General features: G+C 49.3%; 1 protein-coding gene across 2 annotated transcripts in view; it reads left to right on the top strand.

Annotated features, from left to right (window-relative positions):
• Positions 1 to 12,630, top strand: part of LOC139048074 (arylsulfatase B-like) — a 105,825-nt gene that overhangs the window by 39,058 nt on the left and 54,137 nt on the right. For both annotated transcript variants that reach the window (XM_070522471.1, XM_070522472.1), the window contains exon 6: positions 12,026 to 12,166. In XM_070522471.1, the coding sequence (XP_070378572.1) occupies positions 12,026 to 12,166 (141 nt within the window). The remainder of the gene's footprint in view (positions 1 to 12,025; positions 12,167 to 12,630) is intronic.

Raw genomic sequence — 12,630 nt, 5'->3', positions numbered from 1 at the left:
ACCAAGATTAAAGGGACACTAAAGGCAAATACTAAGTCGACGTTTACTGTTAAAATTCCATTGCAAAACTCTCGCAGAGCTTGTTTCGTGCCTGGAAAAGGCGTAGTTTACTAGAAAATTGTTTCTGAAGGCTCCGCATATCTTTAGCGTAATTCAAATCGCCCGCCCCCGAGCACAGAGTGGTGACGTGGCATACGTTATCAGCACCTTTTACTGCCGTCAGTGCATTAAACGGCGCTAGACCTACGGCGCTATGGTTTTCTGCGCAAAGCATGAACGCTCGGCCATGGAGAAACCGAGCCAAGACAGAGCTTTGGATTCGCCGCTGCAGCGGCTCTTTCTCAAGTGGTGTGGACCGTTCGGGAATCCCGCAACATCACATAGACATGGCATTCTCTGGTATTTGCAATTTGTGTGAGTTTAGCGAGCCAGCAAAACTAGCTTTGCACTATGTGATAACGAAACTATTGAAACGCGGAAGTGCGGACGGCGCAGAGAGGAGGAAACAAAACCTTTCGACCGGCCGTGGCGTTCAAGGTAACATCAATGAGTCAATAACTGGGCAAGTAGCATTTTGTACCGTCTTACAGTGCAATAAAATTATCTTTTTTTCACGAGTGGTTCAATACTAGTGACAGAATTATAATGAGGCGTGCGTTTGTCATCGGGCTAGTATTTGATTGTTCCGGGGAAGCTTTTAATTGTGTTCTGCGTTTACCTCAATTTCTCGATTATTAAAGGCCTGTTCGCGATTATATTGACGCCTTAGACGCTCTCAAGCACTAACCTATCGCTTTAGCATGACTTACGATTTGCCTGTATTGTCCCTTTTAGATTCTTAACGAGGAAGCTTTCGTTCGGGGTCTCCTACGTAAATACATAGGAAAGGAGAAATTGTATTTTCCGGCAACCTTACTGCACTAAATTTAATTAGGTGCGTTGCATTTAAAAGGAAAAGTTATAATGTAGTGACTGCTGGAAGCGGATTTCTAATTTAGGCTATCGGTGCGCCTATAAAAAATTTTGAGAATTGCAAGTTATGAAAAAAGGAAGCTATCAGTTTTACAATTGTGTAACTCAGCAATAAAAATACCAGAAAACTGTAAAACCTTCTAATAGTATGTCGAAGGCGGAAGCATTGATTAACGTACAAGGCTTTTGAAGACACCACAAATATGTGAGCAAGAATTTTTCAAAAGCCTAGCAAACAGTGTTACATATTCACGAAAGATATAAACTAATAAATCAGTGTGTCTCCATTAGTGTTCAAACGAAAGAAGTTGACATAGCTGCGATATCTGTTCTTGGTGGAGAGTTACAGATTTGTAAACTTCGTGCTTGAGTGCTTCAGCGGCTTCTTTTTTTTTTCGAACTAGACGCTTTTGGCAATTTTCCTGTACATATTCTGAGAATAAATCAACATTATTTTCCAACAGACCTAAAATTTGCATTTCTCTTGCAAATGCAACACATTTTACTAAACTCGGCGCAGCAGTATTTCCGAAAAGCATTTCTGCAGTTTACATGTGTTTGAATAGGCAGCATCTTACTTGGGCCCGAGCTAGAACTTCCTCTTACGTCCCTAAGCACTCTGCACTACGGTGCTTCCCTTACAGCGTTTATTCATCTAATCAATAAAGTAAGGGTGTAGTGTTTGTAGTCATATTTTCTTAGCGACAGGTTTGACGATTACAACGTTCGCCCATGAAAGGAAATGAGTGTCATCGTTATTGAAGTAACACGAAGAAAGCTTCGCAATTGAAAGAATTCGCTCTACTTTGAGAACCGAAACTGCAACCAGCGCTTTTCCGAGCCCGTCGCTTTACCATATGAGATAAACAAAAGCCTATCAGCTCGACGAGTAAAGCCACATCAGACAACTGAACGCACTGGGGCACGAAATATGGCAAATCGCTCGAGCAGAAATCCGGCACGTGGATAAGTTTCATAAAAAAAGCTAATAGTTCAAGCTTTCTATTTGTAAAGCAAACAAAAAAAAGAAAGGTGCGGTATGTCCTAATAGCTTTACTCAGCTCTCAGGCAGATGACAATTTTTCCCCTTCGTGAATCTTCCTTCACCTTGAGGATTTCCTCAGTACTGATTTGTCCTATTGACAGTCCTTAGCTGCGTTTGGAGTTGTCCGCCAACTAAGCCTCACTCTTCAATTTGCTAACCCTCTAGTCAGCTCAGACGGTAGAGCGACCGCCTCGGAAGGCGCTGGTCCCGAGTCCCCCCCCCCCTCCCCCCAGATAACCGGAGCAAGAATTTTTCTTCCCTTTAGAAGATTTCTTTCCGAGGATCCCCGTATGGGTTTCCTTTCTAACTTCACGCTACGATCAGGCGGGGGATAATTATTCCGCTTCACAAAACTTCCTTCGCCTTGGATAATTCCGCTGAACTGATTTTCCGTAGAAGTTGACTCACTTGCGATACATGTTGCAGCCGACAGCGCTGAGATCTTGTGCCATGTAGCACAAGTTGACTAAATGTCCACCTCGCACTTCGGGATCCTCGCATAGCCATTCAGAGGTATCATGTATGTTTGCGTCCGCACCACGCCGCCGATAACCCAGCATTTCCAGTATTTTCACAGACACAGCTGTAATATGCATCTTTGAAGATTGCTTACGTTTCCGCAAACGTAAAGCGCAGAGCTTTAGCGTGTCCAGTATTCCGGTATCGTTTGCGGATTACCGGGTTGGTGGAGGCGTAAACCTGAGCGGCCGGGTTGGTGGCGCTTCCTGCTGGCGCAGAGCTGAATCAGGACAGCAGTACTAGTAGGTAAGCAAGGAAGGAATGAAGGAGGAATAGACGGAAAGACAGGGAGGTTATCCAGTTGTCGGACCGGTTGACTACCCTGTGCTAGAGAAAGGGGGTAAGGGGAATAAAAACTTACACAAAAGAGATATTAAAAAAAAGCAAGGAAGTGAAAAAAAGAAACAGCAAAAAGGAAAGGACAATACGGGACATCGTAAAGTATGCTCTAAGACTAGTTCTCCGCAAGAAGCGCAACAACGGTTTCAAAGCTTCCTGTGCTGAGGACGGTCTCGGCCAGTGTCCCAGGACCCCTTCCTCCGACAAAAGGGCCTTTTTCAAAACTATCTAACACTCTTGAAAGTTCTTTTCTGGGCGCACTGAAGCGGTGACACTCACAGAGAAGGTGAGCGATTGTTTGCTCGCACCTACAGTTATCGCATGTAGGCCACTTAATGTAGGGTTGCTGGCCATTCCGATCCGAAATGAGTTAGCATTCGCGAAGGCCACGCCAAGCCACAAGCGGCACAGAAGTGTCTCCTCATCTCTAGATAGTCCTGACGGAAGACGTAGCCGTAGATTCGCATCCATGTTATGGAGACGAGTAAGTTCACGTGCGAGCGAACGAAGCTTTGTAGCTGCGTCTGCTCTGTATAACGGTACAGCTACACAGTGGAGGCCATCATGAACGATCGTGCGGACTTATCTGCATGGTTGTTTTTGTAGATACCGCATTGGCCTGGTATCCGCTGATAAACTATGTTTTTTTTCTCTATTGCGTGGTGGTGAAGTCTTATGTCAGCGACTAATTGTGCATTCGGTCCACGACGAAATGACGACATAATGAGTTGGAGAGCGGCAATGGAGTCGGAGAAGGTTGGCCCTGTCCTTGACGGTTCTTCACTTACGAATTCTAGAGCAGCGTGGAGGGTGGTGAGTTCTCCAGCCGTCGAGGATGTAAAATGCGATGTCTTGAATTTTATACTCACGGACATCGCAGAAGTAACCACTGCTCCTGCTGAGCTTGCAGAAGAAACTGAATCATCCGTGCAAATATAAAGGCGCCCGGTGTATTTCTCATGCAGCAGCACTTGTCTGGCTTGTTGTAGGGCTAAAAATTACGATTGTTTTCTCTTTCGGATTCCAGGAATGGTTAGGAGGGCTTCAAGGGCATTTAGGCACCACAACGGTAATGGTGGTCTTGCTGCAGTCGTGAAGTTCGAGGAAAGCAATGAACGATGTGAAGCAAAAATATCACTGAACGCAGATTGTGGCCTAGACGCAGGAAGTGAGGCGAGGCGGTGTGATTGAATCCAGGCGAAAAGCCCGATATGCATTCTTAAGGCATGGATGGAATGTATGCTGCGTTAGAGTGATCAGGCGCGATGAAGACTATTGCTGCTGAAGATGCGCATCTCGGAAGGCCAAGGCGTATTCTCAGAGCTTGAGCTTGAACCGCTAGGGGGATGTGTACGTTTGTTTTTCGGGTCCCACCCAGAACAGTAGGTAAGCTCTCTCAAGTCATAAAGGACCTAATAAGGCAACGACAATGTACAAAAGTGACTAACTGAAAAATCAGATTTATTCCCCCGAACTGTGAAAACTAATTAGGAAGAAGAAAATAAGGCTTATTTCGAGAAATGGAGAAAACAAGAAAATCACCACAGCATGAATACAGTGAGAAAAAAACTTGCAATAGGGCAAGGCAAGATGTATGCAATGAAACATAAGCAGGGAAATTTAATCATCAATTTCGATGATATAGTGAAAGCAGCAGACAAATGTTACGCTCACCTGTGGAGTACCAAGAGCAGCCACGCTACCTTCGTTGGAAGTAGTGATGAACAGTACGCAAAGGCTCCCTGTATAACTAGTGATGAAGTTAGCAGAGCCTTGCAAGTCATGCCCCGGGAAAAATCGGCAGGAGAAGATGGCATAACACTCGACTTAATCAAAGATAGAGGACATATTATGGTTGAAAATCTCGCGGCATTTTATGTGCAATGCCTCACGACTTCAAGTGTACCAGAGAGCTGGAAGAATGCCAACATTATACTAATCCATCAGAAGTGAAATGTTGAAGAATTTAATCATTATGTGCCCATTATGTTTCCCTCAGTGTTATACAAAATATTCACCAAGATCATTCTCGATAAAATCAACCGCCGTCTATGGCTTTCACAGATTATAAAAGGCATTTCATTTTGTAGAGATATCAATACTCATGGCGCCATTGAGTAATCAAGCAGTACACGAGGAAAATATCCACAAAGATTTCATAGTTAACTTAATTCTCCACAAAAAAAGTTGAAAATTACCTATCGAGAAAGGATCATGACAAATAGACCATATCCTTCCAATGCTATTTACAGCATGCTTAGAAGAAGTAGTCAAGCTCTTGCACTGGGAAGACTTAGGAGTGAGGATCAACTGCAAGTATCTGAGAAACCTTCAGTTTCCAGATAATGTCCACTTCAGCAGCTCTGGATAGGAATTGCAACATGATTGAGGGCTTTAACGAGAAACTGTAAACACCCGTGTAGTCAGATTTAGGCGCATGTCACAGAACCCCAGGTGTTCTAAATTTCCGGGGTCCTCCACTACGGCGTGCCTCATAATCAGAAAGTGGTTTTGGTACGTAAAACCCCATAATTTAATTTTTTTAACCGAGAAAGTGTAACAGTGGGGTTGAAGATTATTATGCAGAAGACAACGTTTAATAGCCTGGCAAGAAAACAAGAATTCTTGATCGCCTGTTGGCCTCTAGAATGTGTACAGGAGTACATTTATCTAAATCATATATTCACACGGGACTCTGACCATGGAAGCAAATTCGCAGAAGAATAAAAAACGGCAAAACTGATCTCACGATGACTGTCGACGGTAATGCGAACAGCAATCGAGCAATATAACGACAAACCATATTCCTGAAGTCACTTTTTTTTAACACGCATAGTGTTTATTTGAAAACATTCATTGCCTCGCCTTCATGTCACATACTATGGCATTGCCCCTCCTTGCTTAGCACTCGCTTGCCAAGGTCGCCCATTTGCATCGAGGCATGACAACGGCTGTTTGACGCCGATGCAGTCTCGACAAAATGGTGGATGGCATAGACGTATAATCGGATGGCAAAGACGTATAACGACGAGGCGAGACGACAATGAAATGTAGGTTCCTAAATTAAAATTATGAAACAATGTTGACAACGTGACGTCGACGACAAGAGGACGATGAGATAACGACAGCCAGATGAAGAAGTGGGTGTGACGACGAAGGCACGACCAAGAGAGTGTGACGGCGATGGTATGGCAAAGAATGCATGATAGCGAATGTGTGATGACGACGCAACGACCACGATGGCGTGACACCGGCGGCATAATCACGATTTAATGACGACCGCATGGTTACGATAGAATGACGAACAAGAAATAGCCTCGGTAAATCGACGAAAGTAGCCAGACAACGACTACACGACAAAATGACGATGTGACTGAATTGACGACGATGGCGCAACGAAAGCGTCACGACGATGGCATGCCGACAACAGTATGACGAGGATGGCATGACGAGAGTCAGTCACCGAATTTACAATGGTGACAATGGAACCACCGGGACGGCATGCAGACGACTATATGACAACGAATGCACGACGACGACTGTATGGCAATGGTAGAGTGACGACGATGCCATGACAACGGCATATTAACAATGGGATGGTAAGTGTGTGATGACAATGGTGCGACGAAGACTATCGCGAAGCCTGCATGACGACGACGGTATGACGACAACGGAATGAGGAGAGTCGGATGACGAATCTGCAGTGAAGATAATGACATGAGAACGATGGCATTACTACGGCCGTCTGACACCGGAAGCATGATAGCGGCGGTCTGACGAGGAAGACATGACAAAAGAGGCAAGACTACGATTGAATGGCGACAGTATGATTAGAATACAACTCCAAAAACCGATTGACGCTGATGGAAAGACGAAGACGGTAGGATGACGACGGGCCGACGACAATAAAATGACGTTAGTGAAGCGATTACAATGACAAAATGACTGTGACGTTGATAACATGACGACGGCATGACAGGAGTCGGATAACAAAGCTGAAATGACGGCAATGCAGCGACCGCGACAGTTTCACGATCCTGAACACATACCTAGTGGCGCAAGCAATTACACAACTTGGACCCTTGTGTCGGAGTAGAAGGCGTGGCGAGTCAGATCATGAAGCTTGAATGACGATCATTGAACTACCACGACAACATCAATGGTGTGGCAATGAATGCCTGATGACTCTATGACGGCAATAACGTGACGACTACGGCATGGCAATTGCCCGGTAGCAAAGCTGGAATGACGACGATGCAACAACCATGACCACGACGCCATCAGGACGACGAGCGCATTACCTAGTGGCACAAGCAGGTAGGGAATTTGGGGCATTGGGTCGGTGTAAGAGGTTAGATATATAGATAGATTGATAGGCTCAAAACGGCTGAGGTAGGCAAAAAATGCTATTTGCATTAAAAAGGGGTTGGAGTGCAATCGGCAGGTATTATCGAATCTTGAGTGGGTGCTTACCACTGTTGCTAAAAAGAAACGTATCAACGTCTACAGCAACCCATCGCAGAGAAAACAGAGATTCAAGACATTACTGCACAGAGCCAGCACCACAGTGGGCCGCCAAACGCTGATCGCGTGCGGAGACTTCAAAGCGATCAACCCTGCCTGGGGCTATAACAAGTACACAGCAAAGGGCCGCAACCTGTACTAAGACGCCACAGAACTTGACTTCACCCTCATCACGGACCCGATACATCCGACGAGAATTGGTAACTCCGTGTCCCGGGACACCACTCTGGACCTCACATTCGTTAAGAACGACATCCGGGGCGCGGTCACCTGGAGAAACAGGGGAACCGACTTAGGCAGCGACCACACCATCGCGCAAATTAGCATACCAGAACACAACGACACCAGCATCAAAACACACAGATGCATAGACTGGGGTGCCTTTCGAGACGCCAGAAGAGTGATGGTGACGACGAGATCGAAGACATCGTCTCGTGGACGGCCGTAATCACCAAGAGCGTACGCGACGCGACCAAAGAAATTGAAACGGGCGCGGAGATCGACAAAGTAGACAGCCGGCTTGCGTATCTCACCGAAGCCAAACACTCTATACTCAATCGCTGGAAGAAACAACGGCTTAACCGCAGACTCAGAAAGAAGGTGGCGGAGCTGAACCGAGCGATCGAGGATCACTGCCGCGCTCTCTGCACGCAACAGTGGAACGAGATCTGCAATGCGCCAGACGGGCAGATGCAGAGCGGGAAGACGTGGCACCTGCTGCTTATACATCGGGTGGTCTCATCACGCGGCGTCCACAAAGTCACCAGGTGCATTAACGCCAAATACCTGCCGACTACGCCCACCGAACAACACGCGCCGTACAGCGGCCTGCCTAACGCGAAGCTCGATCGTGACATCGACGTCGAGGACGTTCGCACGGCCCTGCACAATCGCCACAGCCGGTCGGCAGCCGGCCCGGACCTCGTCACGAACAAGGCGCTCAAGCACCTCAACGACGGCTCGATTGAAAACCTCGCAAAATACTTCAAGTGCTGGAGAGCGGGCGCGCTGCCAAAGCTGTGGAAGACAGCCAAGACCATCCTGATCCCCAAGCCGGGGAAGCCGCCGGACACGGATAACCTCCGGCCCATCTCGCTCACGTCCTGCGTGGGCAAGGTGCTGGAGCACGTCCTGCTCAGCAGGTGGCAAGACTACCGGAACGAGATGGGTTGTACCTGGCCACTTTGATCGGCTGCAGACGACACCTCAGCACGCAGGACGCGATGCTGCAGCTCAAACACCAAATCATCGATGATGGCGGCAGCGCCCGCGACAACAAAGCAATCCTAGGGCTCGACCTGCAGAGCACCTTCGATAAGGTGAAACAATCGGCGATTCTGTCCCAAGTCTTGAAGTTCAACATGGGCGAAAGATCCTACAACTACCTGAAGGACTTTCTCATGGACAGGACAGCCGACCTACGAGCAGGCGACCAACAGACGCAAGAGAAGAAGTGCGGGAGCACCGGCACACCGCAAGGATTGGTTATTTCGCCGATGCTGTTCAACCTGGTAATGATCGGAGTGGCCGAAAAGCTCAGGGACATCGAACACGTCAGGCACACTATCTACGCGGACGATATCACGCTGTGGGTGACCGGTGGCAGCGACGCCCACATCGAGGGCGCGCTGCAAGCCGCCGTCGACGCAATAGAAGACCAGCTGGAAGGCACCGGACTGAGATGTTCGCCGAGCAAATCGGAGCTTCTCATACTCCCACCTACCAAAAACAGCAGAGGCAATACCAGACAACGCGAAAACGAAAAAATCAGAATCAACCAAATCCGGCAACATGATCCCCGAGGTCGGCAAAATTAGGATCCTAGGCATGGTCTTCGAAAAGCACGGAAGAAACGGCGAAACCATCGCTCGTCTCAGTGCAAAAGCAGCCAACGCGATTCGACTCCTCAAACGAGTCACTTCCCGGAAGGCTGGCATGAGAGAGGAGAGCCTAATTTGGCTCGGCCAATCGTTTGTCATCAGCCACGTCGCGTACGTTGCAGCCTACCACAGATGGCTGCAACACGAACGTAACAAAATCAACGTGCTTATCAGAAGAGCGTAGAAGACGGCGCTGGGCCTGTTCGAGTCCACGAGCACGACCCGCTTGTTACAACTCGGGATACACAATACGCTCGGAGAAATAGCCGAAGCGCAATGGACCTCTCAACTGGAGCGGCTGTCCATCACCAAAGCCGGGAGGAAGATACTGGACGATCTGGGAATTCGATGCTCGAACGAGGTTGAGATGAAGCTCCCCGTCCCCGAAGAGGTCCGATGCCAGACCAGAATCGACCCCATACCGCAGAACACGAATCCCGAGTTCAACAAGGGAAGAAGAGCGGTGAGGGCCAAGGCTCACATCGACCAGCATGCCAACGACGAACACGCGCGGTACGTGGACGCGGCCGAATACCAATGAAACGCATTCGCAGCGCTCGTCATAGAGGCGTCAACCGGCGCCACGAGGACGGCAGCGAGCGTGAGAAGCACCGGAGCGGAACAAGCGGAGGAGGTAGCCATCACCCTGGCCATCGCTGACGGTGCTGAGTGACTCGAGACAGGCGGTGCGAAACTTCGCCAAAGACCAAATTTGCAGGGAGGCTGAGCGTGTACTACGAGCAGTCAAACTACAAGAACGAAAAGTACGGATCAAGTGGTTCCCGCCGCATGCGGGCGCCGCGTCGGAACGCAATGGGAACCACAATGAGACGGCACGCGCAGCGGCGCGAGAGCTAACCAACCGCGCCCCGGCGACAGACCGTCCGACGTGGTTCGGACCCAAGGACCGCATGACGGATTACAATGAAATCACGAAAGCCTACCGCCTGGCTCGCAGGACTCTCCCACCCCCGCACCCGAGACTGAGTCGAGCGGAGGCGGTGGTACTGAGACAGCTCCAGACCGGATCACTACCGAGCCCGAGACTGATGAATCGCATGTACCCCGAGACATATCCGACCGTTAAGTGCAGAGTCTGCCGGAGGGAGATCGCAGACAGCACGCACATCTTGTGGGACTGCGTTAAAAATCCAGCAGATGCAAAATCAAGAACGCTCCCACCGCGGCTCGAGGCAGCCGCGAAGAGGTACGACCGAGACGAACAGCTCTGCGCCATCCAGCAGGTCTTCGAGGCGCTCGAAAGCCAGGGACCCAGCGAGCCGGCAACGGCGAGCGGAGACCCGCACCGAGAAACGGCGACATTTTAGATGACGTAGGCCCTCGCCGGGGCGCGCGAGCGTCCAACTGCAGGCATAAATAATGTTCACTCCAATCCAATACGATCATTGCAGTCTACCGGTGCCGAAACATGGGGCAGGAACTTCGAGGTTTGGAAAGAAGCTCGAGTAGTTAAGGACCGCACCAAGAGCGATGGACCGAAAAATGCTAGGCGTGAATAGAGGGAAACAAAGATAGCTGACGTTCTAGTTCACATAAAGCGGTAAAAATGGAGCTTGCCATGTCATGCAATGCGTAGGGCAGAAAACCGGTAGGCCATTCAGGCATAGTCGGCCTGAATGTTCAGGCATAGTCGGCCTATGCCTGAAAGTAGTTCAGGCATAGTCGAGGACAGCCGGAAATTAAGCGGGGTGGTGAAATTAGGTAATCTGCATGAGCAAGCGCAAGTAGGGGATAATTGTAAATACTTGGGAGAACGCCTTCGTCCTGCAGTGGACATAAAGGAAGGCTGGTGACGATAAAAAGGCTGATGATGAAGGTGCGTTTCTGTTATTTCTGCAAGCACCATGCAAATTTCTTAAGCGGACAACTAACGCAGGGCGTGCAGACGCAAAGCCGCATTAGCGCGAGCCACATGGCGCGACTTTGGGCGCGATCGGTCGCGCCACGCTTTAGGGTGTCCCCCTGTTTCATACGACGACTCGGGACACGCGACACGAAAGATCGAGCGACGCGTATAGCTCCGTTCTGAGCCGTCACCCCTGCATGGGTGCTCAAGATGCCTCGTAACTTCGCCAAGAACGTGAAAACAAACGCCTCTGCGCGGCTATTTCGTTTTACGCAAACAACGCCATTAAAGCACGTTTGTGACAACGGAAAATTTTCGCCAAGGCCTTCTGCAGTGTCGTCACCCATGACAGCTGCCGATGGCTGCGAGCCGGCGGGCATAGCGCGCTGAGTGGTCGGATACGAGGCCGGTGGTGCTTACGACGCCGTCGCCTGCAGCTCATAATAAAGTGTTCATGTGGGTCGGCACAATGTGCGCACAGTTATGTCGCGATGAAATTACAATACCGTTTACAATAGGTTACAATAGGTTTTTTCTCGACCCCGTCGGTAGCGAAGAACGAACGCGCAAGCCAGGAGACCTGGCGATATCAGGAAGATGATTTGATCGACACATTGCAGTTTCGCTTAGCTTCTCTTATTTGCTTCGCTGATCAGGTTCAACAAAAAAGAGATGCCATAAATAGTGGAATGTGACTGGGAAGAACAGTGTGCCACGGGTGCAACTGGCTTTGTAGCAGAAGTGTTAAGAAAGGCTGTCGGCTTTGGAAGCTCTCAATAAGCACATTGCTAAGAGTTAGCAACACCCACTGATTTCATAAGGGAGGCGGCGGATTTAAAGCACGCCTTGACCTAGCAAGTGTTGCGCCGTATGCTGCAGGATGAGGGCCACTGTGGTGTGGACCTCTGGCGCAACGTTGGCCATACAACGCAAGCTGTCACCGACCTCAACGGCACGTACTCGACGGACGTGTTCACGGACGAGGCCAAGCGCATCATCGCCGACCACGATGCTGAAAAGGTAAACACCAGCACATTGCAGTGTTTTTAAAGGTGTGCTAGCATGCCATTTCTAACTTTCCGGGAGTTTTCTGTATGAGACAGAGAAAGAAACCTTTATTTGAAGTAGGTATTTGTCAGTCGAGGTGGGAGGGTCCCTTATTCCAGGAACCCTCGGCTTGGATCGCCCTCCGGGCCCGGGCGACGAGATCGCGTTGGTCGACCAGGTCCGGCTTGGAGATCGCAGCCTCCCACATTTCAGCGAGGAGGTTTGGGTCTGCGTCTGTTGCTGTTAGTTGTGGCGCTGTGATGCTTGCTCGGGCGTTCTTGCATTGCATGAGGAGGTGCGCCAGGGTGTCTGGCACGTTGCAGTGTGGACAGATGTAGCTGTATAGCGTCGGGTGGAAATGATTCAGGAAGCTTCCGTGGATAACGGTATTGCTCTGGAGTCACCTGCAGTCGGTGCCTTCGTTTCTTGTTAGTTTT

The sequence above is a fragment of the Dermacentor albipictus genome, chromosome 7, assembly GCF_038994185.2.
Source record: "Dermacentor albipictus isolate Rhodes 1998 colony chromosome 7, USDA_Dalb.pri_finalv2, whole genome shotgun sequence".
NCBI lineage: Eukaryota > Metazoa > Arthropoda > Arachnida > Ixodida > Ixodidae > Dermacentor > Dermacentor albipictus.
Note: the sequence above shows the minus strand (reverse complement) of the source record. Positions and strands in the feature narration are given on the sequence as shown.